This window comes from Sus scrofa, chromosome 14, assembly GCF_054392235.1.
Source record: "Sus scrofa isolate SSC_HxYL_T2T_F1_AM1 chromosome 14, Sscrofa_HxYL_maternal_Yorkshire_Landrace_v2.0, whole genome shotgun sequence".
Classification (NCBI taxonomy): Eukaryota; Metazoa; Chordata; class Mammalia; order Artiodactyla; family Suidae; genus Sus; species Sus scrofa.
The window spans coordinates 113686753-113714698 of NC_139396.1; the positions used below are offsets into that span (position 1 = coordinate 113686753).

The following is a 27946-nucleotide window of genomic DNA, read 5'->3' on the forward strand; positions in this document are numbered from 1 at the left end:
TTAATCTCTCCATCTGCATAATGGGAACAATAACTAGCCCTGCAGCCCAGCCTCACTGAGTGGCCAGCTTCCTCGGAGCAGGTCAGGCTTACAGAACAGGGCCCAGCACAACTAAGAAGGTCAAAGGCTGGAGGGCACCACAGTCTCTGGAGCATCTCTGGGCAGGAGGAAGGGGGGGAAGGAGAGGACAGGGCGAGCGCCCCTGTGGGAGGGGACGCTGGTCAGAGCCCCTGGCCACAACTAGGATTCTGCTCCAGACCCGCCCCTCGCCGCGCGCCCCGCCCCGCCCCGCCCCTCTCTCGCCTCTAAAGTGCCCGGCGCGCGCCTCCTGCGGCCGCACTTTCACTCTCCGCTGCAGTGTCCCCAGTGTGTCAGGCCTCCGTCAGCTCGCCGCCTACTCCTGCCATGGGTGTCAAGGTCCTCGCCGTGCTGGCCCTCGTGCTGACCGCGCTCTGCCTCAGCGATGGTGAGTGGCCTCGGCGATCGAAGCGTGGGCAGGCGTGGGACTCCATGCCGGGCCGCGGCTTCCCTGTCTGTACCCGCGCAGTCCCGCGCGAACCTAATTCGCGCCGCTGTGCACCGGGGAAGTTGAGGTGGCCCACTTCTCGGGGCGCACTCCCTCGGCATGCGGGGTTCAAAAGCCGCGTCGTAGCACCCTCGGCGCTGAAACTTCGCGCCCTTCAGCCGGGCTCGGGTCCCGGAATTTGGAAGCAGCCGCCAGATCTGCGGCAAGCTGTAGAGCGAGGTCTGGCAGTATAACTTGGTGCCAGTGCGCCCAGGGCGCGTTTGGAGCCCGCGCTGGAGGGGGAAGTTGGGGAGCAGAGTCTCCAGCTTCGCGTTTTGGCCCACCTCCCCTTGACCGCCCACCTCCCAGTTCGTGGCTTCCCGCGCCCAGCTCGGTTTCCAGATCCAACGGGCTCAGAGGCCCCGCTATGCACCGGACTGGGGATGCGATCCGCGGTTTGTGTTGGAGAGGGCGCTTTTCAATCGCGACGTGCTTGTGGCGGCGATGCGATCGGGTGCAGCTGCGTGGCGTCCTTTCCACGCACCCACATAAACGAGGCTTCGCGGGCGGGCGTTCTGAGCAGCTGTCGGGTTTGCGCCACCCGCCTGGCTGCGCTTCTGTACAGCTCCGTGGTCCGTAGCGACGCGGAGAACCTGGGCGCATATCCAGGCACTACCTTCCCTGCCTCTTCCTGGGGTCAGCCAGGAGGGGCCCGGGGACCATCCGGGTCATGCGTGCGCCTACCCACCCCCCAAACACACCTGCAAACTGGCGCCTTTGTCACCAGCCAAGCAAGTGCTCTACCTCGGAGTGAATGCTGCCCTAAAATTTCATCGCCAAGGCCTTAGGCCACTGGGAAAGGTGGTGTCCCGTTTCACAGCGAGAGGGAGAGAGCTTTTTTTTTCCTTTTGAGGCTTAAGAGAAATCTCACTGTCCTGTTACAGGATACCACTGCTGCAAACCAAAATAAACTGTTGCCTCTGAACACACAAAACAAAACCATGTCAGCATGGGTAGGCCATGCTGAGTGTTCTTGGCTGGATGTTTCCAACAAATCCTGCAAAAGGGTTCAAGGACACTGAGTGCTCCATGCAGCTAAGGTCTGTCTAGGGCTGGAGCTCCTGGAGCAGTAGGCTAGGTTGGGCCTGAAAACCTCCGCTTCATTATAGGTGGCTGGTGGCTGACCACCTGGGAATTGTTTTTTAAAAGTATAGCATGTTGCTGATCAGTGTTGCCAAGGGACCACCAGCACCAAAGGCAATTTAGAATTTTTCTGTAAGCCGAAAAAGTTGACCTAGCCTGTGTCTTTACATTGCTTCCCCACCTCAAATCATGGGGAACACTCTGGCTTAGGTGTTAACAATTGAGTGGTTTGGGGAGAGGGGAGCTGCATCGTCCTGCTGTCAGAGGAAATGGTGCTTCCTCTAGCTGCCCCCATCCCTGGGGAACTACAGAAATGACTGGAATGCAGGGACCTAGGACCTTGAGTCCTGGGCACAGCTGACCTGGGGGGAGCACAGAAGGAGTGGGGACCACATTCACAGACTCCTCCTGACAACGGGAAGGGTTGGTTGCTTGCTTGTCTTTGTTGCCCTCTTGGCAGCTGGATGGTCAGGTCTGGGTCCTGGGCTCCGAGGTGGTCTGGCTCTCTTTGCCTGCATAAACCAAAATGCATTTTGGAACCAGCTGGAGCCTGTGTGCTCATGCTGAGTTCCCTTGTCCTGGCTATGGCTCTGGCTCCTGCCCTCCCTTCCACCAAGTAGCTGGTTCCTTGGATGCCCTGGGCTTCCAGGGGTTAAACCCATGGTGGGGTGGGGTGGGGTAGAATCCCAGGCCTAGTTGGAGGGGCTGGCTCTGGCTTGGGGGCTTCTGTCTCTGCATTAGAGTGGAAGGACTGTTCCAGAGCCAACTTCAGCAGAAGCCACACTCACCAGAAGCCAAGTTCACCCAGACCCTGGGTAACATCTGGGCCAGTCAAGCCTCTTGCCTATACACAGAGTTATATCCAAAACAGTTGGAAAAGTGAGAAACATTGGCAAAAAGCTGGCAGGAAGGGCACCAGTTGGACACAGCACCTAGCTCTCTTGGTAAGAACACTTGGGCTCTGTCCCTTTAAAAAAACCTGTTGAAATTCTCCACTTGACAGGCAAGCAACTGGGTCCTGGGAGCAGGAATAAAAATTGCCTTTGAAGGAAATGGATAATCCCAGGGGGTGGAGAGGGGAGAAGAGAAAGAGAGAAAGCTTGTGTTTTGAGCTCAGAATGGGCTCTGATTTCTGGCCTGATCTCCGCTGCTTGGTTAATGGAGTCAGAACAGCTTCTCAGAGACTCCAGAGAGGAGGAGCCCCCACCCACCACAGCACTGCCCTCAGCAGCTGTTGGGACATGCACCTTCCAGCTTGCTGCTCTGGGGTTAGGACCAGTCCTGCCTCACCACCGGGCTGCATGTTGCAGTCCTGCTCAGCTTGGAAGGACCCCTGAGAATTCCCAGGGAAGCCTAGAGACAGGACACTGAGAGGGGAGATTTCTCCTCTTCCTTAACCCAGGCTGCCCAGCCCCCAGCTCTGAGTCCCTTTTCGCAGGTGATCTGGTTACAGGGCAGTACTGGCTTCCCCTGCAGGGACCCAGTGCAGCAGCTGCTAAAAGCCAGGCCCGGCAGAAACTTTCTGGACTCAGCCCAGGTGTAAAGATGAAGGCTGCACCAGGCTCTCCAGGGTCATGAGTCCCTGAGCACCTTGAAGCCAGGCTTTCTCCTTCCTAGTTTTTAGGGAGTCCAGGTTGGTCCTGAGGGGCCATGTAGTCTGCTTTCCCCCTGACTTGATGGCTAAATAGACCTGCTGTACCCAAGGCCATGACACCCCTCAACTGAATTCAGTCTGTAGAAAAGAAAATTAAGTCCCTCACTCACAGATTCCTTCTGCTTCTTTGTTTCTTTCGCCCCAAAGTACAGAACTTCAGAACCACTGGGAGCTCTGTAAACAGGCAAATTTAAAACAAACAAACAAAAAAAAACCCTCTGGACTAAATATTCTCAGACATACATTTAATCCCTGATGAAAGGATCCACAAATTCAAATAATTTGGGGTATTAAGTAAGGCTTGGATAAAAATCTGCAGAGAATGCGCATGCGTATGTACACACACACACACACACACACACCCTCAGGGGTTGCAACTCTAGACCTACGGAGTGAGCTGTGGGTTCCTCAGGAGCCCTTTGCTAATTTACACTAATGAGTGTCAATTATGGCATTTTGCAAATTGGTGAATTGGCAAACAAAGCTGTAATCCGACCCAGGAGGGAGGCTGTAGCATCTCTGTACAGGCCTTGGAACCACATCTGCCCCCTGCTCTGGAAGTGCAGGGCGAAGGTGGGCCCTCGCCTGCCCTCTGGGGATTCCCAGGTAGGAAGCCAAGGAGGGATTCTTTTGTGGTAGCCTGGGCTTAAGGTAAATGTGAGGAGAGGAGACTGCAGGTGGGGGAGGGCAGCATTCCCAGCATTCCCTGGGGAGCTGACCTGGCTCCTGGGGAGGGGGGAGGGCAGGGAGAGAGCAAGCCTAGCAACCCAGCCCTGCACCTCCTCCCATTTCCCCAGTCCCCAATGGGGAGTCTTTCTCAGTTGGCCCTGGGAGAGTTTAATTTAAAAAGAACTAGGAACCTCAGCACCTTGGACTGAAACAGTTCTTTGCTGTGATTTTCTCTTAGTGGGTTAATGTTCCAGCATTGTCACTGCTGTGGTGCTGGTTTGATCCCTGGCCTGAGAACTTCCACATCCATAGGCTCAGCCAACAACAAAACAAAAAAAAGCCCCTTTATCTTGAGACACCTGAGCAGGGGGGTGCTCTTATATTAACTTCCCTTCCCTCCCAGGGCCCAGCTCTCCTGAGGTCCTTCTGACCTCTTGCCCTCTAGAAGCTGAGCCTGAGCCCACTCAGAACTCACTGTGCTGCACAAGGAAAAGGTCTTGGCCAGGATGCACCCATGACTCCTCCCACTGCTCCCCATCCTACCATCATTCCACCCTCTGACCCCTTGGCTGCAGACCCAGACCCACTTGTATCTGCACGGCGTGGCAGGATAATAATAAGCTGATGCCTGGTTCTTGTTAACCTCTTCTAGAGAAACCGGTCAGCCTGAGCTACAGATGCCCTTGCCGATTCTTTGAGAGCCACGTTGCCAGAGCCAACATCAAGCATCTCAAGATCCTCAACACTCCGAACTGTGCCCTTCAGATCGTGTAAGTCTGAACATCATCCTCCCGGGCTGTTACATCTAACGGGCATGGGGATGTCTAACCTGCAGATTTGTTCCAGCTAGAGAAATGACATGTGCCAAGTGTCTGGGCCTGAACTTGACTTAATTAGAGGCAGCTGACATTACCACCAGGCAGGGGTTTCAAAAGCCACTCTTATCCTTGGTGCCCTAACCTTCAGTCCTGTGCTCACACAGGCCCTTGTCTCTTTTTTCCAAGCTTCTTCCTTTTCGTGCAAGAGCTGGGAGCACATTCGGATGTGCCCTTAGACTGGAGAAACATGGGCTCCACCAGAATTTCTTCTTGCTGAAATATAGCAAATTAGCCAGCTCTTTGCTAGTAACAGTTCTGTCCATCCTGCCAATTTCGGGGCTTTGGGGCCCTAATTTAATCCCTCATCAGATAGCACAAACTCATAAGACCCAAATTCAGTTGAAGTCATCATTAAACCTTCATGAAACTCAAGGTTAACATCTCACTTAACTGCATTTTCTAAAACACAGCACACAAATGTTTAGTTTTGCTGGTGTCAATGGCATTCATGTGGGAAATGAGACACACCAAAATCACACATACATGAGACACAGAGATCTCTCCTGAGTGCAAGAGGCTGGGCCACAGGCAGGAAGGAGCCACACTTGGCCATCCATTGCCATCCAGTGCCTGCACAGTGTCCCCATGCTTGCTGGCCGCGAGCTCAGTCATGTGTCTAGATGCTGGGGAGGTAAGACTCAGGGTCTCGTAGGCAGAGCTCATCTCCTGAAAAGGCCCAGCAGGATGGGGACAGAGCAGTTGGAACAAAAGCTACCTGACAGCTTTCTACCCTACACCAACTGGTTTTAGGTTTGATTTTCTTTGTCTATTTTCCTAGCCTTGGCTGCCTTAAATGTGTTTGTCATTTACAATATGTTTTAGGGCACAAGAAGATGAATGCTTTTTTTTCAATTTTTTTACTTATAATAAAATACTCTCTCCTTTGAGAGGTGTTTAAGTCAACTAGCATCAGCCTCCTTTGCTGATTAGCTCCCTTGCCCAGAGAATCCACCTTGAGGTTGAAGCCCACTAGCTCAGGTCTGTCCCAGATCTGTCTGGGCAGACACAGCATTAACAAACAGTGGTACCCAGACTTGGACCTCCATCCACCTTGCTTCCAGCCATGCCTCTCTGTACAGCTCATTGGCTTAACAGGCAGGCTGTGTGAAGAGTCCCGTGGGTGTCCCCCTGCCACCGTACTGGCTGCAGTTGTCCTCACAGACCCTGAGTGGCTGGGCAATGGTGTCCTCAGGCTGCTTGAGATTACCTGGGACCCAGAGGGATCCAGAGAGAAATCTAGGTTCTCCTCCAGGAGGTTTCAGGGAGGGTGGCTGAGTGGAGATGAGAAGCAGGAGGAAAGTGCAGTAGGAACTATCAGAAAACATGAGACCATGGTCATTCAGTGAACTTACAAAAATCTCTCTGGAAACTGTTTGCTGGCAAACTACCTACACTATTTCTCTCCCTCTTCCCTGCCCCACTGGCCCCTGCACTGTCCCTGCCCCCACTGCCCTCGCCCTTCTCCCCATCCCCCAGACTAGCACCATATCTTTCTGTAGGTCTCCTCCTTCCAGGCTGACTTCTAAGTCTGTTTGTCATGTACTGTCAAGATGACCCATCGAAATAAAAATCTGCTTCTGTCACCCTCCAGTTGAAAGTCTCCACAAGTTCCCATAAATAAATATAATTGCAGATCAGGGCCCACTTCCTTGTCCCTTACATCTGGCCACAGACTTCTGGAGAGTTCTGTCTTCCAAATTCCTCCACAACAGCTGTGACCCCCTTTGGCATATTTGTTCTTGCTTTTTCCTCCCCCTTGACTTGTCCAGCTCCTACTTATCCTTCAAAAGCCATCACAAAGTTTCCCTCTGTGAATTCTCCATGGACCCCTTATACACTTTTGTCACTTCCCAGTATCTCTGGGTCTCTGGGGCAAAACTGGCAGCACAGCCTGCATCATCTCCCCAGCACACCTGGGGTTCCTTCTGAACCTGAGCCTGCCAAGCGGGGCACCCAGCTCCAGCAGGGTCCCAACCCGGGTGTTGGATGAGCAGATGGTCAGGCCATAGCCGTGCTCCCTTCCGTTCAGCTGCACACTGTGGCCTCTTCTGTTTTGCAGGGCACGGCTGAAGAGCAACAATAGACAAGTGTGCATTGACCCAAAATTGAAGTGGATTCAGGAATACCTGGAGAAAGCTTTAAACAAGTAAGCACAACCACCAAAAAAGGACTTTCCACTAGACCCACTTGAGGAAAGCTAAACCAGTATGAGAGATGAAAGGGCACAGGTGTGGGGGAGGAAGGCCTGAATGGTGAGGTCTGGGTGTGCCTGGGGGGCAGCACATTGACTGGGGATGGGCGTGAGGCTTGCCCAGCATGTAGACAACTGCATTTATAGCATATGGTACAGTATCACAGTGTGTATTCATCCATGCCTCGTACCCTTCACATTGGCTGTTTTATAACTGGGGTTTTTCTAAGAAATTGTATCATCGCAACAGCATCTCCTACCAGTCAGTTCCCTCATGATCATCACAATCATCATCATTCTCATTATCCTTTTTGAAATTGATGATTACTTCAAGATCTGTATTTGGTTTGTTTTGGAGATTCTCCTCCTCTCCCCTGGGGAGTCTGAGCACAGTCAGGTGATGGCCAAGCAGGGAGCTCAGAAAAACATCCTTCCTCCAGAGACTGAGGTTGGGAGGAAGGCTGTGGGCGGCCCTTGCAGGGGGCGCCCCTCCTGAATTGACAGCGCAGGTACTGACCAGTGCTAGGGAATGGCCATGACCTTCACCTCCTCTTCCAAGCTCAGTGATTGGATGGGCAGGCTCCCTGTAGAACTGCCATCACTGGGGACTGTGCTCAGAGACCCTCTCTGGGTCCTTCCCAGCCTCTCCCTGCCTCTCAGAGCATGCTTTCATCTTGCTTCTGCCTCTCCGTTTCTGTATGCACCCGGTAGGGGGAGGGTGAACGCAGGGCTCCCACCCTGAGGCGCCCTCTTCCCGTTGCCCACCCCTCCCCCGCAGGCCCTCTGTGAGATCCTTCTCAGGCCTCCTCCAGAATGGGGCTGGCCCTCTCTTGGGGGTATGAGATCACATCTCCGCCTTTCCATGAAAGACAGTCTGCAGAATCAAATGCAATTTTTCAATCTGAGAGCTCGCTTTGAGGAATTTGGTTACTGTGATTGCCTCTGAAGCCTATGTATGCCACGGAGGTTCTCTACACTCTGAGGTTTCTGAAATCAGAAGTGAAAAAACAGATGAATAAATGAGCCTCCTGCCACTAACCCCTCCTCCTGAAGCCACAACACGGTTTCAGGTTCCAATCAGAAATGCTGGCAAGATGAAATTCCCATGCATAAATGTGATCCACAGATGGGCCTGGTGGTATTTGTAACTTTTTGCAAGGCATTTTTTTATATATATTTTCGTGCACAGTTTTTTAATGTTTCTTTAGTAAACAAATGTATTTCAGAATATATTTATAGTCAAACAATTCATATCTTTGAAGTGGAGCCATATGAATGTCAGTAGGTTACATTTCTCTATTATCGTAAACTACTGGCAATTTGTAAAGAAATATATATAACATATCAGTGTGATTGCAGCTTTTTAATGTTAGCCACAGTGTATTTTTTCACTTGTACTAAAATTGTATCAAATGTGACATTATATGCACTAGCAATAAAATGCTAATTGTTTCATGGTATAAGCCTCCTACTGTATGTGGGAATTTATTTACCCGAGATAAAAATCCATTAGTTGTCAGACCTGGGGCTCACACACATTTCTGGAATGTACGAAGATAAGCTGGCCTGCTGGTCAGGTGCCTTGCATCCCTTCTGCCAAATTCAGGTGCGAGTGACAGCTCCTGGGCCTTGCTCAGGAGCAGATTAGATCTGCCACTCAAGCTTTTGTGTCTTTTTTTTTTTAATCCAATGGAAGCAGTGGTGCTAGTTTTCTGAAGAATAATATTTGACTCACTAATTCCTCTTCCCCTTCCTCCTCCTTGGTTCTCCTAACATCCCCATGTAATCTCCAGAGACTCAACTCTCATAATATCCAACTTTCACATTTTCCCATGTAAAAATCCCATAATTCCAGCCCATGGTTAATATCAAGCTTTCTCAGGAACAGGTGGCCTTACCCCATAAATCATTAAATACCATTCAGCTTGAATCATTTTAATGTGACAGTCAAGAGCCAATTGCTCTAATAAAATTGCTCTAATAAAATTCTGCTAACCAGCTCTCTCCGTTGCTCTCCAGAACAATCCCAGTCATTCCCAGGGGTGTCCACGGGCATCCAGAAAGGAGAAGGTGGGATCTACTCCCTTCTTTCTCTTCTCCTGGATGGCCGCCGGAACCTTGGGCCTCCAACCTCCAAAGCATTTATTCGATTTGAAGTGCAGAGATTTTTAAGATAAAAGCAGAGTTCAGCTCTGCGCTGAGATGGAGAAAAGCCCTAGGAGAGTAGGTTGGGATGAGATAGAAGACTGGGTCCAGCCTGGCCCTGGGCGTGCCTTCACACCCTTTTAGATATGAGGTCCTTGTCTCTGCTAGAAGCCTCAGGCAATGGCAGGAACCAGGGTCAAGTTGGCACACTGGCAGCTGCTCTAACCAGTTCACGGGTATCCATGTTCTGGAAGCCTGTCTAAAATTTTTTGTTATGGGGGGAAATGTCTCATTTATTTTAATGAAGTAGTGACAGTGCTTTGCTCAGGGGCCTCCAGGCCTGAGACTAAAGACAGGGTGAAACAAATACACGGGCCAGTTTTAAATCTTGTGCAGACTGAGACAGACTCTTGTTTATTTCAACAGTATTAATGGTTCTACTAATTTTATCTAAGGGGGCGCAGAGAAGAAAAAGTGGGGAAAAAAGAAAAGATAGGAAAAAAGAAGCGACAGAAGAAGAGAAAGGCTGCTCAGAAAAGGAAAAACTAGTTATCTGCCACCTCGAGATGGACCACAGTGCACTCTGCTCTTGTCTCTCCCGGCGCTTTGTAAATTTGCTCTAACCCTCCTCCAGGGCAGAACCCCCCCTGCCCCCAGGGCGGGCTTGCAGACTTCACGGGGGAGCAGTGCTTTGCCTCTCCTGGGGCCACACTGGCTCCTGTGTCTATGTGGTTTTCAGGGCCCTTTCTGATCTGCTAAGTTAAGAAAGTAGTTGTGCAGAGATTGGGGTTGAGGTGTGTGACATGGAGCTTGTGTGCTCAGGACTCTATCCAGAACAGCCTGGGGCTCCAGAATAGCCTGGGGATCCATCTAATGTGGTCCAGGGTCTCTTTGCAGCATCACCCTGGGCTGCTGAGCCTCTCACCCTACCCTTCCCTCCCTTTCAGGGAAGGCCCGTGACCACAAAGAGCTCATACAGCTCCACACACTTAGAATCTGCACTCCCATCTGAGGTGAGTGTGTGGCTGCCAGGCCTATGCACCGAGCAGTCTGCTAGCCCAGGGGCAGGAGTCTCAGCCAATCTCAGGGGCATGTCCTTCTACCCTCTCATTTGCCACTGCCAGTGCTGCCCAGCACTGCCTTTTGCAGGGCAGGGCTGGCTGTGGCCATGCCCTTTGCAGGTGATAACTGACACCTTTCCCCAAGTGCCTGTTGCCTGGCCCTCCACCACTCTGCCTCCCATGCTAGGACTTCTCCAGCCATCCCCTCCCCGGGCCTGAGGGCTGTGTGAGCAGCTCCACCTCTGAGCACAGGTGGGCTTCTGCAGACCACGTGGGGGGAGCAGGTGGCAGCTCTGCATTCCCAGAGAGCGGCCGTGGAAATGCTTCTCAGGGAACCTCTCTGCAGGGCAATTCACTTTGTAGATTCTTTAAATGGTCCTAGGGGTCTCTGATGCAGAGATGCTGTGTGAAGGGCCTGCAGCTCTGGGGACTCAGCCTGTCCCCACCCCCCTTCTGCCTGACGCAGTGTGATTAGCTTCTGGGACACAGCTGCCTCAGCCCTCACAGCCCCCCAACACACATACATACACAGATTTACGGCTGAGAGTACTTGCCAAGCATCTCTAATTTGGACAGGAAGGAGGGGGACCATGTGGGAGAGCAAGGCCCTGATTTCAGTGGTGCTTTGAAAAGGGACACCTCGAATAACTACTCTTCTTCCCCTCCGCTGTCACACATGGACACACACACTCACCTGCACCTCAGACCCCCTGGTTATAATTTCAGTACATGGATCCAGAAAGATGACATGGGTGGAGGATGGAGCAGATGGATTTCAGGAGAAGAAATCGCAGAGTCCTTGCCTGGGTCACGGATCTCTGTGTCCTCCTCATGCTTTAATACACTCCTCTGTAATCACAGCCTAGGGAATTGGAGAAGTGCCCCCCTAGGCCACTGTAGCCAAAGACTTTCTACGTCCCATTGTCATCCCCTTTATCTGGCTGACTCCCCAGGCCTGTGCCCCTCCCACCAGCCCAGGGATGGCAGCCTGCTCCCAGGTGCCTGGCTGCCCACCTACCTCATCCTGCCCTTGGTGCCTCTGAAGGCCTCTAGCTGGTTGCTGGGCTGCCTAGGGCTTCATTCCTTTCTGTGGAAGCCAACAGCCTCTCTGGTCTGCGGGACCATGGCCGGGTAGCACTATTCTTACAAAAGCACCTGCAGAGGATCAGGCCTGTGGCCCCGAGCTCCCTGTCTCTTCTGCACTGAAGGAATAGTACAGCTCTGTGCCAAAGAGGGTGACAGATCTGTGCTGGAAGAGCTGTTTGCCCTGTAACAACCGTGGGTCAAGCTATTGCTTCCCTGAGGTGACAAACTGCTTTCTGCACTGCTCAGGGAGGCAGCATCACCCCCACTCTCCATCCTGGCAGAGCGCAGGCTGCTGTGGGGACTCAGAGAGTTGGCCTCACGTTAAGAAACATAGGCAAGCCCCTGTTTGTCTTTACATGACTCCATTGGCCCTGGGGCCTCACTGTATCTGACTAGCGGGCACAGCCTCAGCCCTGCTGAAGACAAGGTCACCGTGGAAGAGCTGGAGAGCGGGACTGAAGTTCGGTTGTGAGTTGAAAATAACTAAACAGCGTTCACGTGCCTGCTGAGGTGCCCATGCGTGGTCCCAGTGCTGCCCTTCCAGGGTGCCCAACTCCAGGACCACTGTGCACGCCACCCACAAGTCCCGGGGCTGGGCCCATGTGAGTCCTGGCCTCATTATCTTTGCTGGGCCAAGGCATTGTGCCTCATCCTGTCGTGTGACCGCTGTGCCACGCCATCCGTGCTCTCGTTCGTCCGCCCACCCTGTGCTTGCTGCGGCCACCTCCCTCTCCCCTTCCCGCCTCACATCCATCCTTTGCTTCAGCCATGCTGTCTCTTTCACTCCGTCCACCTCCTCAGGGCTTCGGAAGGGGGATGCACCACTGCGATCTGGAAATCAGGCGTGCCCCTGGCCCGTGCGGGAACCCGCCTTAATGGTGTCTCCCTCTGTTCTTGTTAACAGGAGGTTCAAGATGTGAGAGGCGCAGGTTGGGTCAGACGCCTGAGGAAACCTTACAGTAGGAGCCCAGGTCTGAAACCAGTGTTAGGAAGGGCCTAGAGCTGCCCCTTGCACCCAGGCAGGGCCAAATACATTGCCAAAGGCCTTGTCTTGCACATTTTGCCTTACTTTCATCATTTGATTATGTAGCCAAATATATGGTGTTTATTTCTCATTTAGTTTGATTATCCAGTGTCACTGGCGACAGATAGGAACATAGACTAAGGCCATTATTTTACTTGCTTTGTTATAATATCTTTCGCACGGAACCCTTCATCTGGCCAGAGGTTCCTGAGTTTTGTGTCTGTCTGAGCTGTGCAGGCTGGGACCTCAGAACTCCAGATTGATGGAGCCTTGCCCGCATCACCATGTCCAGGGTGGAGAGCCACTGGGAGGTGTCAGCACCAGTCAGCATGGGTAGACCCTAGTGGAGGCTGCCCTGTGCAAGGGGTGGGAGGGGGATAGGTTCCAGGGGGCCAGGCAGGAGCTTCACCCTTTCCCAGGGTGAGAGCTAGGGTCAGCCTCTCTGGTGAGCAAGGCAGGGCCCCCCTGAACTGAGGCAGGCAGAAGTGTGAGGCTAGGGTAGAGTGAGATGCAGCCCTCGTCCTGAGCTCTCCTCTGCATCCCATCACGTCCTTCCCATCATTCTCTCTCTCATCCATCGTCATGTGTATCCAAGACTGTCTCCATGATCCCGGAAAAGGACTCTCTCAAGACCAAAGCTTTACTTTAAACTGGGCACCAAGAAGCAAATCAAAATGTCTCGTGTTACCCAGTCCTGAAAACACTGTGCACATCTGTGTCTTGTTTGAAATACTGTCCGTTGTCCAATCCTTTGTTTTTGTTCAAAATCAGTGTCCTTGGTGCATGCGCTGTCAGTTCCTGAGATGCAAAGGCTGAGAAGGAGGAGATGCCCCCACCCCCAGTGCCTTTGACCAGGTTTCTGATTAGAGCTGTGATCCTTTGGCATGGAACCTTGGTCACAAAGCCATGGGGATATCAACAGAGCCCAAGGGAATTCGGTTTGCAGCAGTATGGACCTCCGAGGATGCAGTCCCTCAAGACTTCTATAATTATTGGTATCACAGAATTACAGAGAGTTTTGTTTTCCTGGTGTCAGCACTGTTTGGGGAATATCAAGTAAAGAATTTTCTACTTTTTTTGGGGGGGGTTTGAAAGCCCGATCCATAAAGGAATCAATCCTGGATGTGAAGATTCATTCCCAATTAAAATCTAACCTTTTTCACCACTTGACAACCCCATGGCCTCTCACCTTGCACAATGGCACTATCATTCTGTGCTTCCAGGATGTCGAACAGGGCATTCCTTTTAGAAAAGGATGCACTGGTTGGGAAAGTAGCTTAAAATTAAATCCTGACATTTAGGGTGTTTTCCCTTTCCTGAGAACAGTGGCTTTCAAACATTTTAAAATTTTTACTTTCTGAAAAGGTCAGCACTGGAGGGGTTTTTGCTTCTTTTGCTTTTCATTTGGTCTTATTAATACTTTTCCCCTCTGGTTAAGATTCCGGTAATTTTTTTTAAATTAAGAAAGTAGGAAAACAAAAAAAGAAAAAGAAGGGCAAAACAGGAAAATGTATCCATTGACATGCAGAAAGTATATTCTAGTAAAATGATCTGAAATTGTAGGTGTTCTTAGATTTAATAACCTTTGGGTTATCAGTAACATGTGTTAAGCATTTCCATAAATATTCCTTTAAATTGGATCTTCATGGCAGACGGCAAATCCATCAACCACAAACTCACATCCTCAAACCAGCTTTGTTATATTGGAAAAAAAAAAAAAGACTATGGAGGGACATTTATTAGTTATAAGAGATACAGAACTGGTTGCAAAACCCTCTTTTGAAATTAACCTGTCACTACAGAGCTCCTGAATTATCCATGAAATGATGGAATTTTCAGTGGGAGGGTCATTTTCCAAGTAATTGAAGATATTTTAAAATCTCAAGGAAAATTTGAAAGCATCTTCCCCTGGAACCCATGAACCAGAGCCATTCAACCTCTTTCTCCAATTAAATTCACAGGGCCCTAAATCTTGACCATAATTAAGGAAAGAATAATTTCTGTTTCTCCCCCTAGGGGGAAAAATAGATAAAAGGAGAAACTGCAGTGAAAATAATTTGTGTGACAATTCCTCTACTAGCAATCTGCTTCTAGTGGAGACTGACCAGCTAAAGTAAATATGCATTTAAATAGTCCATTTGCAAAGGAAAAGGCTCTCCTGATCTCCCTTTGCTTTCAAAATACAAGTGCAGTGCAAGATTTTGATTAGGGGTCACCCAGCTCTTCCTCCTGGTCCAGTGCTGCCTCTACCTGACCTTCCCTTGAGCTACCTGTAGCCCCTAGGGTGGTCCTCCACCACCAGCCTTTGCATCCAGGACCCAGGCAGGGAAGACTCCAGACTGAGTCTGAATCTGTGCCTCGTGTTGTTTGCACTGTTCTTTGTCCCGCTCCGGCCAGGTGCTGAGACCCCAGCGAGGAGGCTCAGGAAGAGGCCCTTTGCTTATCTGCCTGTCCTCCAGAGGAAGGAGGGTCAGCTTTGAGCAGAGGGCCTGAGTAGCAAAAGGTTGCAGTCCCTCCTCTGTGAAGTCCAAGAACTGCCAAGCCTTTTCATTGGCTCCTTTTTGACCTCTCCCTTCTGACTATTGCCTGGCATTAGCACCATGGGATATTTGACTGCCAGTGCATTGCCTTTCCCAGGTGGTGGAGCCTTTTGTAGCTGGAAGAGAAGTGTGGGGGGGTCCTGATCCCTCTACACATCTCACCTGCCCCATTCCAAGGGAGCCCCAGCCTGGGGACATGTTCCCTAGAAACCTTCAAGTTCCCTAAGGAGATCACTGACATTGCCAAGTTGAAAATTCCCACACAAAACTTGTTATTCTGCAACCTCGCTGGACTCTCAGTCTCTGAGCAGTGATGGGTTCAGTGTTAAATGTGAGAAATACTGTATTTTGTATTGTTTAAATTGCATCTCCCACATAATGTGAAAATGGTCCAGGAGAAGGCAGCTTCCTGTATGCAGTGTGCTTTTTTTTTTTTTTTAACAAGTAACAACTCCTTTTGAGAAACAATTTCTACTTTGAAGTCATATCAATGAAAAAGATGTATATGCACTTATAATTTTCCTAATAAAGACATGTATTCAAACGTAGCGCCAACGGTTTGAAATTAGTGTTACCATTTGGAACTCTCCATCCTTGGTTTTTCTTCCTCAAATCCAGCACAGAGGGTTTATATAATCCTAGCTGCAACAGTTAGTGGAAAACAGGCCTTTGTAATCACACTCATCGAAGGCCAGAATTCTGGGGGCATAACTGCCTCTCCTGGCCTGCATCCTTAGCAGAGGGAAAGGTACTTCCTTTTCTCTGAATGTCCTTAGTTCTGATGGAATCCCTTCTTAAAGGCAAGTCAGCCTTCTACTCCAGAGGGGTGGTTTTGCCCAAGGGCCTGGGTGTTTACCTGTCAGCTCTGTGGAAGGAACCCTCCACTCTGTACTTCTCCGGCTTAGCAGAAGGCATGGCCAAGGACTCAGCACCCTTTGTATTTTCTGTCCTGTGGCTGATTCAGCCAGCACTGCCCTGGACCCTGGGAATAGGAGCTGAGCCCTCTGGACAGGATACTGACCTCATAGAGGTCACCCTTCACTTTCTACCCCATTCTCTCATCCACAGCCAACCCCGCTGGAAAGGAGAGGCCAGCATGAAAGACCCAAATGCTCGAGTCCAGACTGTTCTGTCTTCCAGACCCTCTTGCCCATTGGCCTAGACATGCGCATGTCGCTTATGTGCTCAGTACCATCAGCTTATTTATTGGGTGGCTGCCATGTGGTTACTAAGTTGCAGATGGGCTGGAAGAAGAAGGGTTGGGGAGGCCACCACAAGAAGCATTGTGGTGTCCTGGGACAGGCGTGGGAGTGAGGACTGGCAGACCAGTGCTTGAATCCTGGTCTTATCTCTGCTCACTCTGTGATTTCAGACACGTCTGAGTCGCAGGCTCCCATATAAACACTGGAGCTTAGTATCACTGAGAGTTGCGAGGTTTGGCTGGGGTAGAGCGTGTGTGGAAGCCATTTCGCTTCCTCCCTCCCTCTGCTGTTTCCTGTGGTCAGCAGCACAGCACTAGAGTAAGATCTTACCTGCCTCTGCTTAGCCCCTCTGCAAAGCTCTGATACCAGCTGGAGCTACAAGTGACCTTAAGAGTTTACCTTCTCCCTCTTCACTGACAGATGGGGAGAAGCCTGAGGGTTGGATCTTATAGGTGCCCTGATGCCCATGCAGTGCTAAGTTCCAGAACAGTCCACCACTATCCTACCACCAGGACTCACAACCTGGTTAATTTTCCAGAAGGATGTTGACTTTTCCAAATGACACTGCATTAAAAAAAAAAAAGTCTATGGCCTACCGTGCTTTACACAGCGGATGGCCCTCATTCAGCCAGCCACTAACACCTGCCACACCAGGCTGGGGACTGGGTGGTACACCTACTGTGGTGAGCAAGCCCGCCTGTCCCTTGATTTCACTGAGCCTGCAGTCTGGGGAGCCTGATTTGTGGTTAAGTGAGCCTCTTGGTAAAGTGTGGTGCGGGTAGGTCAGGGTATAGCCAGGGGTTAGGGAAGCTTAAAGCACCATCAAGGCCCTGAAAACAAGTGCTGAAGCTGCGACCTGAGAGAAGTAGATTATTTGGGGGGATCTGCTGATCCAGGGAGACTGCCATTGTGGGCCATGGGGCATCCCACTGTGAGTTAGAAATGGGAGCTTATTCTGCCAGGGCAGAGGCGCAGCTCCCATGGGGAGCTCGGCATGAGGGCAGAGAGAGCTGGATTCCAGTCCCCTCGCTTCCCTTGCTGCACCCTTGTGTAGGGCACAAACTACAAAAGTAGCTGGAAAGGGCTGGGCCCCCATGAGGATGGGGTTTCCACAGCTGGGAAGCATGATGAAGGGGTGCCCTTTGCACAGCAATTGGGTGGTTGGACACCTAACCTGGGTTGCCTGGTCCAGTCTTCTGTCCCAGGAGTGCAGAGCTGTGATTCAGACCTCATGAGGTTCTTTGGCTTTCTCTGTGCCTAAAACTGAGAACCTTGTTCTCAGGAGTGTAGGTAGCTGGAGACAGAGAAGCAGAGGGAGCTGCCTCTGGATGTAACAGGTTCAAAGGGAGAAGGGGGGTGAGAGAGCAGGTGGCTCTAGATGGAGGTGAGATGTGGCTGGGGAGGTCCAGCCACACTCCCTGCCCTTGGGTTCCATGTGTTCCAAATAAATCCCCCTTGAGAGCTAGAATGAGGATTTCTGCTAATTACACCCAAATTACCATCACTAGAAGCAATTATGTCAAGTGGGCAAGGTAGGCAGGGAGCCTTGAGGCTCTGTCCTTCAGCTGGCACTTGCATAAGGAACACCCTGATCCTTCTCCAAACTCCTCAGGGTCTTGTCTGAGCCTTCTCTCTGAAGTCAGCTTGAACTCCAAGGAAAGGGCATTCAGGCCTGTACCTGCTACTCTATTAATGTTGATGAGGAGTTCCCATTGTGGCACAGCGGAGATGAATCTGACTAGTATCCATGAGGATGTGGGGTCAATCAGTCCCTGGCCCTGCTCAGTGAATTATGGATCCATCATTACTATGATCTATGGTATAGTTGTAGACGTGGCTCAGATTCTGCATTGCTGTGGCTGTAGCCTAGGCCGCCACTGGCAGCTGGAGCTCCCTAACCTGGGAACGTCCATGTGCCGTGAGTGTGGCCCTAAAAAGCGAAAAAAAAAAAAAAAAAAAAAAGGTTATTAAAGACCCAGAGGCATCCCCTAAGCCTCTATACCCAGATTCTATTTAGGACCTACATACTCTCCCTCCCTGAAGGCACTCACCAGCACCAAACCAACCTGCCCAACATAACGTCAGCCTGCAGAGAGCTCCAGCCCAGCCCCAGCTGTGTGGAGGGGAGACTGAGGTCCACCCATAGGCTGTGTATCCAATGAGAAGAACAAAGTGGACAATGGATTCTTGAGAGCAGTCCATCCCCAGGCAACCCCTGTAGGCTCTGTGATGTGTGTTTGGGACGGAGGAGCTTTGTTCTCTGTGCTTTGAAGAATTCTCATCATAGTGGGTGGTTAACAAACATTTGATGTGTGAGCTGATGTCCCCAAGTTGCAGAGCATCAACAGACCCTAGCAGCAGCCTCCAGGGCAAGCCACACCCAAGCCCTCCAGTCTTACCTGGGACTGGAGCTAACCTCAAATTCCAGGGAGTTTGCACTGCTACATTTTTAGGAGTTAACACTCATTTTAGAGCAAATTAGTTACAATTACCTCTTGGCCCATGAAACCAAACAGAAACAAAGCAGAGTGTAGACTCAGACGGAAGCGGGTAGAGTGGCAAGGTGTGCTTAGGGACTGGGCTGCATGGGAGGAGCCCTAGATTTTGGAGTGAAAGCAAGTGGCTGTGAATTGCTGCATGACCCTTCCCCAGTTAAATCTAACTCAGTCCACACCGCGCCTGCCTACACCTCTGTGGCTGAATGGAGCTCAGAGAAAAAAATATATCCCCACTGCCTGGTCTCTCTAAATTCCTGTTACTTAACAGAAGTGAGTCCTTAGAGCAGCAGGGATGCTGGTTCACTTACCCCATCCCATTTGCTCCTCCTTCTCCTCCATGCTTATACCACACTTTCTTCTCTCTTTCAATCTTCATCCCCCTCTCCCTCTGCACTCTCAGCTGATGGTCTGGCTTTCATGTTAGAATAAAAGGAAGAAGTAAAGGAGGGAATTTCCTTGAGCTTCCCCTCTGATCCACGGCCTGTGCCCTCTATACTCACTGTCACCACTTTCACCTGGAAGTGGAGCCCAAGGCCTCTTAGCTGCAAAAGGACATCTCTCGTGACCTCCCTGTCTCCTGCACCATAAATCTTTCGCTGTCTCCAACAATATGCCAACATGCTCCAATAGCTCCCATGGAGAGAAAAGCCAAGCAAAAGTAAAAGCAGCCTCTATGCTGTATGTTCTACCCCTATGTCCCCCTACAGCTTCTGCAGTATTTGTTTCTCATCACATAAAAGTCCTCAGAAGAGTTGCCTTATTTCCCACGAGTACCTCCTTGCCTATGCTCCGTCAATTCCTTCCTGAACCCACTCCAAGTAGAACTTTGACCCTTGCACTCACTGCACTAGAGCTGCTCTTTGTCCAGGGGACCACAGAGCCCTGTTGGGAAACCAAATGGTCAGTTATCACTTCTCTGCTTCCTCAGTCTCTGAGCATAACTGGACATCACAGATCACCATTTTCTGGCTGGCTCTCAGGAGACCACTCCTGACTATCTCTTCGGCTTCATGCCTGCTCGTGTCTCTTTGCTGTTTCCCCCTCATCCTCCAGACATCACCTAGACAAAAACACCCTGGGACTCAGTCTTCAGATGCTCTTCTTAAGACCAGGTGAACCCACTCACTCTCTCGATGGCCTTGAACACCATGTCAAGGCTAGGGAATTCAGCAACCTCTTTCTTGGACTCCCACCTTATAAATTCAGCTCCTCCTATGAAATTTACCATATGAAAAATGAAACTCCTAATTCCCACTTTCCTCCAACCTTCTCATTCCCAAATCTGCAAATAACTCCATTCCTTCCAATTGTTCAGGCCAAAGCCTTCAGTTATCTTGGACTTACTGTATTATCTTACAACCTTCAGCTAAGCCATTAACAAACCCAATTAGTTACCATCAAACTATGTCCAGAACCCAGTCAGCTCGCATGTTACCACCTTGATCCAAGCCACATCTGTATCCTACTTGAACCCCTACACTATCCCCCTAGCTGGTGGCCATCATGCCCTACAGTGACCTCTCAACAGCAGCAAGTGTGGCCTGTCACAGTGTCTGCCAATGTCACTCCTACTCACTCCTTCCAATGGCCAATAGAATTTTACACCTACGGGCCCCTGTCCCCTCTTCGACTTTACCCTTCTCTACTCCAGCCAAACCCGCCTCCTCTCCCTGGACCAGGCCAGGACTGCCCCTGGCAGAGGACTTTTGCACTTGGTGGTCTCTGCCTATAAACCACATGGTTTCTCCTCCCTTCCTTCCATCTCTGATCACCATCACCTTGTCAGAAAAGCGTTGGCAGACATCCTGTGCAGCAGCCCCTCGCTGACACACGCCCCAGCGGCCACTTTATCTTGCATGTTCCCCTCACAGCCCTATTTACTTGCTTGCTGAATGCCTCCCCACAGGGGTTAATACCACGTAGGAAGAGAGGGGCTTGGTCTGTTTCACCAATTAATTACTCTTTGTGGCTGATACATAGAAGGTACTAAAGAAATATTATTTGAATGACTGCCTGATAAATCAACAGGATGGTAACACATCTGACCCTTTCTTTGCTCATCTCTAAAATAAAGCTAGCAATGCTCACCTCACAAGGTTGTGCATTCAGTTGTGCACCCGAGGGTACACTGGTCACTCATTATTTGGACCTAACTTCATCTCACTCTGATGTCCATACATCCGTGGTCACACACATGTCACTTCTCTGGAATCCCCTGTGATTGACTCTTACCCCAGAGTCCCTACGGTGTGAAAAACTATCGCAGTTCTTTCCCTTTGAGTCCAAATTAAAGAATCATCCCTTTCCCCAGATGTGCCTCCTTTTGAGTGTTCCTCCCCTCTGTGGGGACCCGCGTGCACTCCCTCTGCAGACACAGAGGTGGTCAGTGCTGGGCTGGGGCCCAGTAAGGCTGGGCTCTGCAGCCGGGGGATGGGGGGAATGGGGGGAAAGTTGGCCACAGCCAGCGCAGGATGAGATCTGGGGATGAGATCTCCTCTGCTGGTGTTTCTTCACAGGCCTAACTTGGGGCAGTGGATGGCTGGCCAGACCTTAGGACATAGCCAGGGCCCTGGAGGAACACGATTCCAGTGATAGCAAGCAGAAAAGAACAATCAGCAGGGATCAGCTACAGGAAACCAAGGCTTTGTCCTTCCACAAATGGACATAAGTGGGAAGTGGCAGACTGGAGGGATTCCAAACTCCAGAGCCCTGGGGACTCCCTGCCTCACATCTAGGGTTCCCCATGCCTCTCCTGCTGCCTTGCCCAGGTGGAGTCCTCAATGTGCCTGGGTGGTGCTGGCTTGGCCAAAACAGATGCTGGTAGCCATACCTGGGAGGGATGGCCAATCCTCTGGGGAGGAGGTGAGGCGAGGAGCCGAGAGCTAAGGAAGGGTCAGTGGTGGCGAGGACTGGGTACCAAGCTCTGCACTGCAGGTATGGAGGTTGCTCAAGGGAAGGCGTGACCGGTCTTGGTCATTCTGGAAGGCCCCAGATGCAGGCACAGGCTCTCACCTTGTCCCAGCCTCTTCCCAGGGATTTTTCTCAATGTGGGAATATCAGCTCAGGTCACATGGGCTTGTAGGCCATGAGGAAGCAACCATTCTGGACATTCCTGAGCTTTGGGGGGTGGCTGTCCTTCCGGCCACTGTGGGAACCCCCAGTGCCATGCCTGGGCCTCCACACCTGGGAACCAGGCTGCCCAGAGACCAGCTCCTTCCAGTTCTTCTCCTGACAGATCACCTGCCCAGCCAGGGGTGTGGCCGCCCCCTGCTCAGAAGGCCAAGGGGAGCTGTAGGCTAATGCATTCACTGTGCATTTCCTTAAGAGGGCAGGACAGAGTTCCTAGTGGAGACAAACAAACACCTTGGTCAGCGCTTTCCATCCTGCTGACACTTCTCAAGCAGACTGTACTTGCCAGGCCCGCTGCAATACTTTCTAAGCACAGGCTTCTAGTCTGCCCCACAGTCCCACGAGAGACCAGCTCATTCCCGTGTGAGGGCCATTGGCACTGAGGTATAAGATGGTCACGGAACCTTGACATGTCAGACCCAGGACCCTGGGAGGCCAGATCTGATCCTAGGACGTTTGGCTCCCAGGCCCTAGATGACCCATCCTTGCAGTTTGCAAAACAGCACCCCAGGCAGAGGTGGTGGGCAGTGGCTGTTGGGCTTCAGATCTGGTTCTCCCTTGTGGGGCCCAAGGGTGTGTCCGGACCTTAAATGCAAGTCTATTTAGAAGAAATGCTGAGCAAATTCTGGCTAGATTTGATTGGTTTCATAAAAGCCTAACAAAAATTCTTATGTTTCTAAAATCAGAATGCATTTACAATTACAGTCTACAGCAAATAGCTACTTTATTTTTCTTTCCTAAATAACTGTAGGCTTTTCTAGAATAACAAAATCATAACTAACCCACAAAATACTTTCCCAGCAGTTGCCAAGGCCCATGCTCTCAGGTGGCAGGAGGGTGGGAGCCAAATCCCCACCATTGGGCCTTTTCAGTTCCAAAGGTGTGGAGCTCATGCAGCCCCTGCTGACTTCTCCCAGCCTGGTCTGCACCCAGGAAGCCACAATGAGCTAGTGCCTGAAGCCTGAGTCCCAGAAAGGGGCAGCCTTGAACTTTAAGATTCCCAAAGAGGGAAACTGTAGGATAGGACATAGTCCCCTGGGCAACCAAGGGTGTCAGTGATGCCATTCAGATGCCAGAGCAGAGGCTGATAAAGAGTAACAGGCATAATAATGACAAGAACGATGCCCGCTAAGTCTCCCCACATGCTGATTATGTGCCAGACTCAGGACTGGTTGCTCCAGATCTATGACTTCATCCGCCTGACACACCCAGGAGAAAGGGAGCGACTTGCTCAGGGCCACCCAGAAGCAGAGGCAGACACGGACCAGATCCATCCCATTCTTTGAGTAGTATGGGTTTGATGGCTAGTGATGGGAGATTTGAGGCTAAGGTGCCAGGGGGTGTGGTATTGAATTGGGGTTTCCCTCCCTGACTTTGCCCCTCAAACCCTGCAAACATGAGGCTCTGTTGTTTCTCATGGCTGCCTCCTTCTCCTCCATCTAGAATCAAATCTCTATCTTGGTGAAGTCCCAGATGCTCTTGGTGACCACTGTCCCCTCAACTGTCTCTGCTGAGGTTGTTCCTTTGCCAGAGGCCAGGCTTGAATAAAGGGTAGAAGCCCCCTTATTTGGGCTTTTTCCCCAGGCCTGTCTCCCAGTGCATCCTTGCTGGGGTGACCCGGGTTTTCTGAAATATCCAGGGCAGGACATTCTCATGAAGCCAGGGTTTAGGAATTGCTCCCAATTTGTGGGCTTAGTCTCTGTCCTTGACCTTAGGGTGCACAGGTCCACAGTACACCCACCTGGGGCTCAGCCCATTACTTCCTTTCCCTTTCCCATCCCCAGGCAGCTCTCTGTTTGTAGTCTCAGACCCATCCTCAGGGCCCCCTCACTCCTAGCTCAGCCCTCCTCTAAGATTTCCCACTCATCCCGGGCTTTAGGCCCTGTTCCCTGGGTCTACCCTCAAGAGTCACCAGTTCTGCCCAATTCCATGGAAAAGTCCAGCTCCTAAGCCTTCACATTGGGGCCACCATTCACTTATTGCAAGAAATTTAATTACATGTGAACAGAATATTTTAATGAACACGGGAGGTTATGTCATTGCCATGGGCTGCAGCTCCCTGACCTGCAGGGTTGGGACACCCAAGCTCTGGGCCGGACCCAGGAGCCTCCCATCCCTGTGAGTTTTCAGCACACAGGGCACCTCTAAAAATCACATTTGCTCCTTTACCTGTGAACAGAAAAACTTTCATCTGGATTTTACCATTTCTTAATTTGGCTGAGGGCTCACAAACCACGGATTGCCACCGCCCTGAACATATATGTTCTCTGGAGTTCAAATGCCCAATTTTAGCCCTTCATCCCCAACTATTCCAGCTTCAGACATTTTATTTCACCAGCTGTCCTGCCAGGGGACCCCAGCACCACCTCTTGCCAGTGTGACAAAGATGGACTCCTTCTCAGAGCAGCCAGATGGCCTCCTATCCAAAATAAATAAATAAATAAATAAAACAATCAAAAACAGTTTTCAAGTAAAATAAGACAGAGCCCTCCACTGGGACCCCTCAACCTCAGCCACTCCCCCCAACCTGGTCCCCACACAGAGGTGGCTTAGAAGGATACAAAGAAATGCCCAAGGCAGCTGGGAAACAGCTTGCATCTCCTCTTCTCCCAGTGCACACTGTGGGCTGTTTTATAGGAACCAGACCAAAGGGGGACAAGGCTGTGAGGTTTCCAGCTATGAAATGCATCTTCCCCATTGTTTTTGTTCTCTTGCTCACACCACTCGCATCAAAGTGAAACAAAACAAGACAGAAAAGGGCATCTTCAGCAGGTTTGGGCTTGGGAATTGTGGCAGGAACTAAAGACGCTTATGTGAAAGCCCATCTCAGGGACCCAGCCAACCCAAACTGCACGAGTCAGGGAGCTGCGGCCAGCCTTTGGCAGCAACTCCAGCCTGATTTGTGACTCTGGGCATGTCCGGAAAGTGTAGGGCCGGGGAAGACAGGTTCTCTGACCTTTGCACTGCCCAGCATCCAGAAAGGGAGCAAAGAGGCTACTTGAGTCCCTGACTGTGACGAGTGGAGATCATACATGATGCAAAAAGACGTGCAGAGATTTAAGAAGAGTCTGAAGGAAAAAACCACACACACAAAAGTTGTAATGGATGAAAGGAAAACAATTTATAAAATAATATTAGACATTTAATTTTAAACGATGTGAGGAAAGCCTTTGTAATGGTCTTGAATGCTTTAGGATTTTGGATTCAATGTCTTTCCTCACTGAAGAGTGGCAAGTATCTCAAAGGTAGCAACGTGTTGGATTCTGGAGCAGAAAGAGCAGCTTCACCTTGCTTTGGGGTTCCCATGTGTCCTCAATAAAATGTGAACTCATTGTAGACACTAAATAAAAATGCTCTTCCTGTGAGTTCCCACTGTGGCACAGTGGGTTAAGAATCTGACTGCAGCCATTCCAGTCACTGTGGAGGCACAGGTTTGATCCCCGGCTCTAGCATAGTAGGTTAAGGGTCTGGTGTTGCTGCAGCCTTTGGCGCAGGTTGAGGCTGTGGCTTGGATTCAGTCCCTAGCCTTGGAACTTCCACATGCTGTGGGTCCAGCTATTTACAAAAAAAAAAAAAAGTACTCTGCCTGGATCTTACCACTCCTTCACTTGAAACCTTCTGAGAACTTCCCACAACTCCCTATCCATCCCCACTAACCCTCTCCATCCTCAATCACACATCTCACTCCTGCCTTGTCCAGGGTCCTCAAATGCATGTTTCTTTTGCTCGAGGCCTCCCCCCAGACCTTCCACCCCATGGCTCTATGTATTCTTCAGCTGGACCCTCCCCTCCACCAAGATGCCTCTCGGATAACCACTTCTGCTCCACCCAATTTCCCCCAAACCCCACAGATCTCTGCATCACGTCCATTTCCTTGGTCACATATGTCTGTGTCTGTGGTCTGTCCTCCTCTCCCCCTCTGTGCCAGCTCCACCAGGCACTCTCACACCATAGCCCAGCCGTCCCCGCTAGGATGCCCTCCAAGGGCAGCTGGCAACCTTGTCTCTCTGGAAGTCTTCTCCCCTCACAGGGCCAAGTCCAAGTTTGTTTACCTTCTCTTTAGCCAAAGGCTAACTTCCTACTCTCCCAAGAAGGAAGGCAGTAAAACTGTCACCTGTTAACCATTTACAAAGCAGTACCTCATTGCTGTTGCTTACAATGCCCTGAGGAGTTTGCATTGGTCAAACTAGCATAATTCTAATAACGTGGCAAGCTAATATTTCTCTAAACACTTTCATGCAGTTACATTTGCAACATAGGTTAATATATTAACATAAAGTATAGTATTCATTTTGCTTCAAAAATAATTTAGTTTATTTTTTAATTTTTTTGTTTTTTCTAGGGCCGCACCCACAGCATATGAAAGTTCCCAGGCTAGGGGTCTAACCAGAGCTTTAGCCACAACCACAGCAACGCAGGATCTGGGCCACATCTGTGAACTGCACCACAGCTCATGGCAATGCTGGATCCTTAACCCACTGAAAGAGGCCAGGGATCGAACCTGCAACCTCATGGTTCCTAGTCGGATTCATTAAGCACTGAGCCATGACGGGAGCTCCAATTTAGCTCAGCAAGTTTACTGTGGAACACTCTAAGTCCCTAAGACTACAGACTGAAGCATTAGAAAAAATGGAATATACTATTTTTAACATACTTGTACAAAAACCCCTAGACAGATGATTTGTTTGCAAGTATCTTTCTTGTTTAAGCAAATTTTTTTTTTGGTCAGTAAATGTTTAGACAGAAGATTATCACCCTAACCCATTTTCAGGGAGTAGATGAAAAAAAAAAAAAAAAAAAAAGAGAAGACAAATCCAAAACGACTTAGTGAAAGAAATGCAGGAAAGCAAAGGGATATGAAAAGCAGATCTAGAGGCAGCAGAGACCTCCTGGGGGAAGGCCCAGGTCAGGAGCTCAGCCTGAGCCACAAGGACAATGATTCCCAGGCTGTGAGCAGCGAAATCAGAGTCTGGGGATGGGATCCAGGCAGTAGTACTTTTTCTGGCTCTGCAGGTAACCTCAAGGTGGAAATCACTGCCCTGGACCAGAGGCGCTCAAATTCGAGAGATGATCGGAATTGCCTTGGTGTTTCTTAGGACACAGTCTTCTTGGCTGCATCCCCAGAATTTCTGATAGCAGGTGGCCCCTAAGGGGTGCATTTCTCACAGGGCCAGGAGGATATGAAGCTGCAGATCCAGGCCACAGGACGACAGCGAGCCTATGCTCTGGACCTGGGACAAAGCTGTAGGGATTGTTGAAAAACTAATTCAAACTCAAACTCTCTACTAGCTTCCTGCAGCCCTCTGGACCGCCACGCCTCATTACACCTGCCCTTGCCGCCGCCCCGCCAGCCTGCACAGGGAGCTTTCCATGCACGTGGAGAGAGAGTGGCACATGGAGGTGGGAGGGGTGTCTAGCAGTGGAGGAGGGGGGACTTGTCCCTGAGCCTTGTGGGGGTGGGTGTCCTGCTCATCTGCTGCTCCCAGCCCCGGGCATCGTCTCCCTCTGCTTCTCAGCCATCGCTGTGGACCCAGCCTCCGTGTCACTGCCTCCTTTTACTCCTCCTTAACACTTCTGTTAATTAATCTTAACATTCGATCAATGGGGTTCTCTGAGTGTATGTGGCAGACCTCACTCTACTCACTCAGTTTCCTGCAGAACTTGAGGGCAGCAGGCTGCAGGAGCTTCAGTTGGGAGGAAAAACCCAGGATTAGTAAGTGTCCTGGGGACTCCGATCCTAAGACGGTGTTTAAAGACATCGCCACCAGCAGAGGTTACTTGATGGGATGGGACTCTGGGGGACTGTGTGGAATGTCTTCTGTCACCCTCCAGACCCAGTCCCACTCTCTCGGGCCTGACCTCTGCCCTGGGAAGCAGCCTGGCCAGCACTACTGTCGGCATCACCAGCAGGAGCTGAGGACGGCGGGATGTTTATTTCCTGGAACCTTCTGCTGAGGGAAGGTTAGCACTCTGTCCAGGGCTGCTCCCTGACTTTGTATCTGGTGAATGCTCCCTCCCTGCTCCCTTCTCCAAGGGAGGTGCCTCTGTGTTCTGTCTGCACGTTTGTGAGGAGTCCCTTTATTAAACTCTTCGGAAATGACCCTAACCGGAGTGTGCCATCTCTTCTCTGCTGGGGCCCTGACTGTGACACGCTCACATTTTCAGATTCTATTTTCCCATGATGTTTGCATTTTCTATTGCAAACCCATGTTACTTTCAGT

General features: G+C 50.6%; 2 protein-coding genes across 5 annotated transcripts in view; one reads left to right on the forward strand and one right to left on the reverse strand.

Annotated features, from left to right (window-relative positions):
* Positions 1 to 27946, reverse strand: part of LOC102167823 (uncharacterized) — a 770457-nt gene that overhangs the window by 85893 nt on the left and 656618 nt on the right. The window lies entirely within an intron of this gene.
* CXCL12 (C-X-C motif chemokine ligand 12) lies at positions 333 to 27831 on the forward strand. 4 transcript variants are annotated; one of them, NM_001009580.2, is given in 4 exon segments: positions 333 to 466; positions 4624 to 4741; positions 6909 to 6995; positions 27558 to 27831. In NM_001009580.2, coding segments are annotated over 4 exon segments (351 nt in total). In that variant the 5' UTR covers positions 333 to 405; the 3' UTR covers positions 27643 to 27831.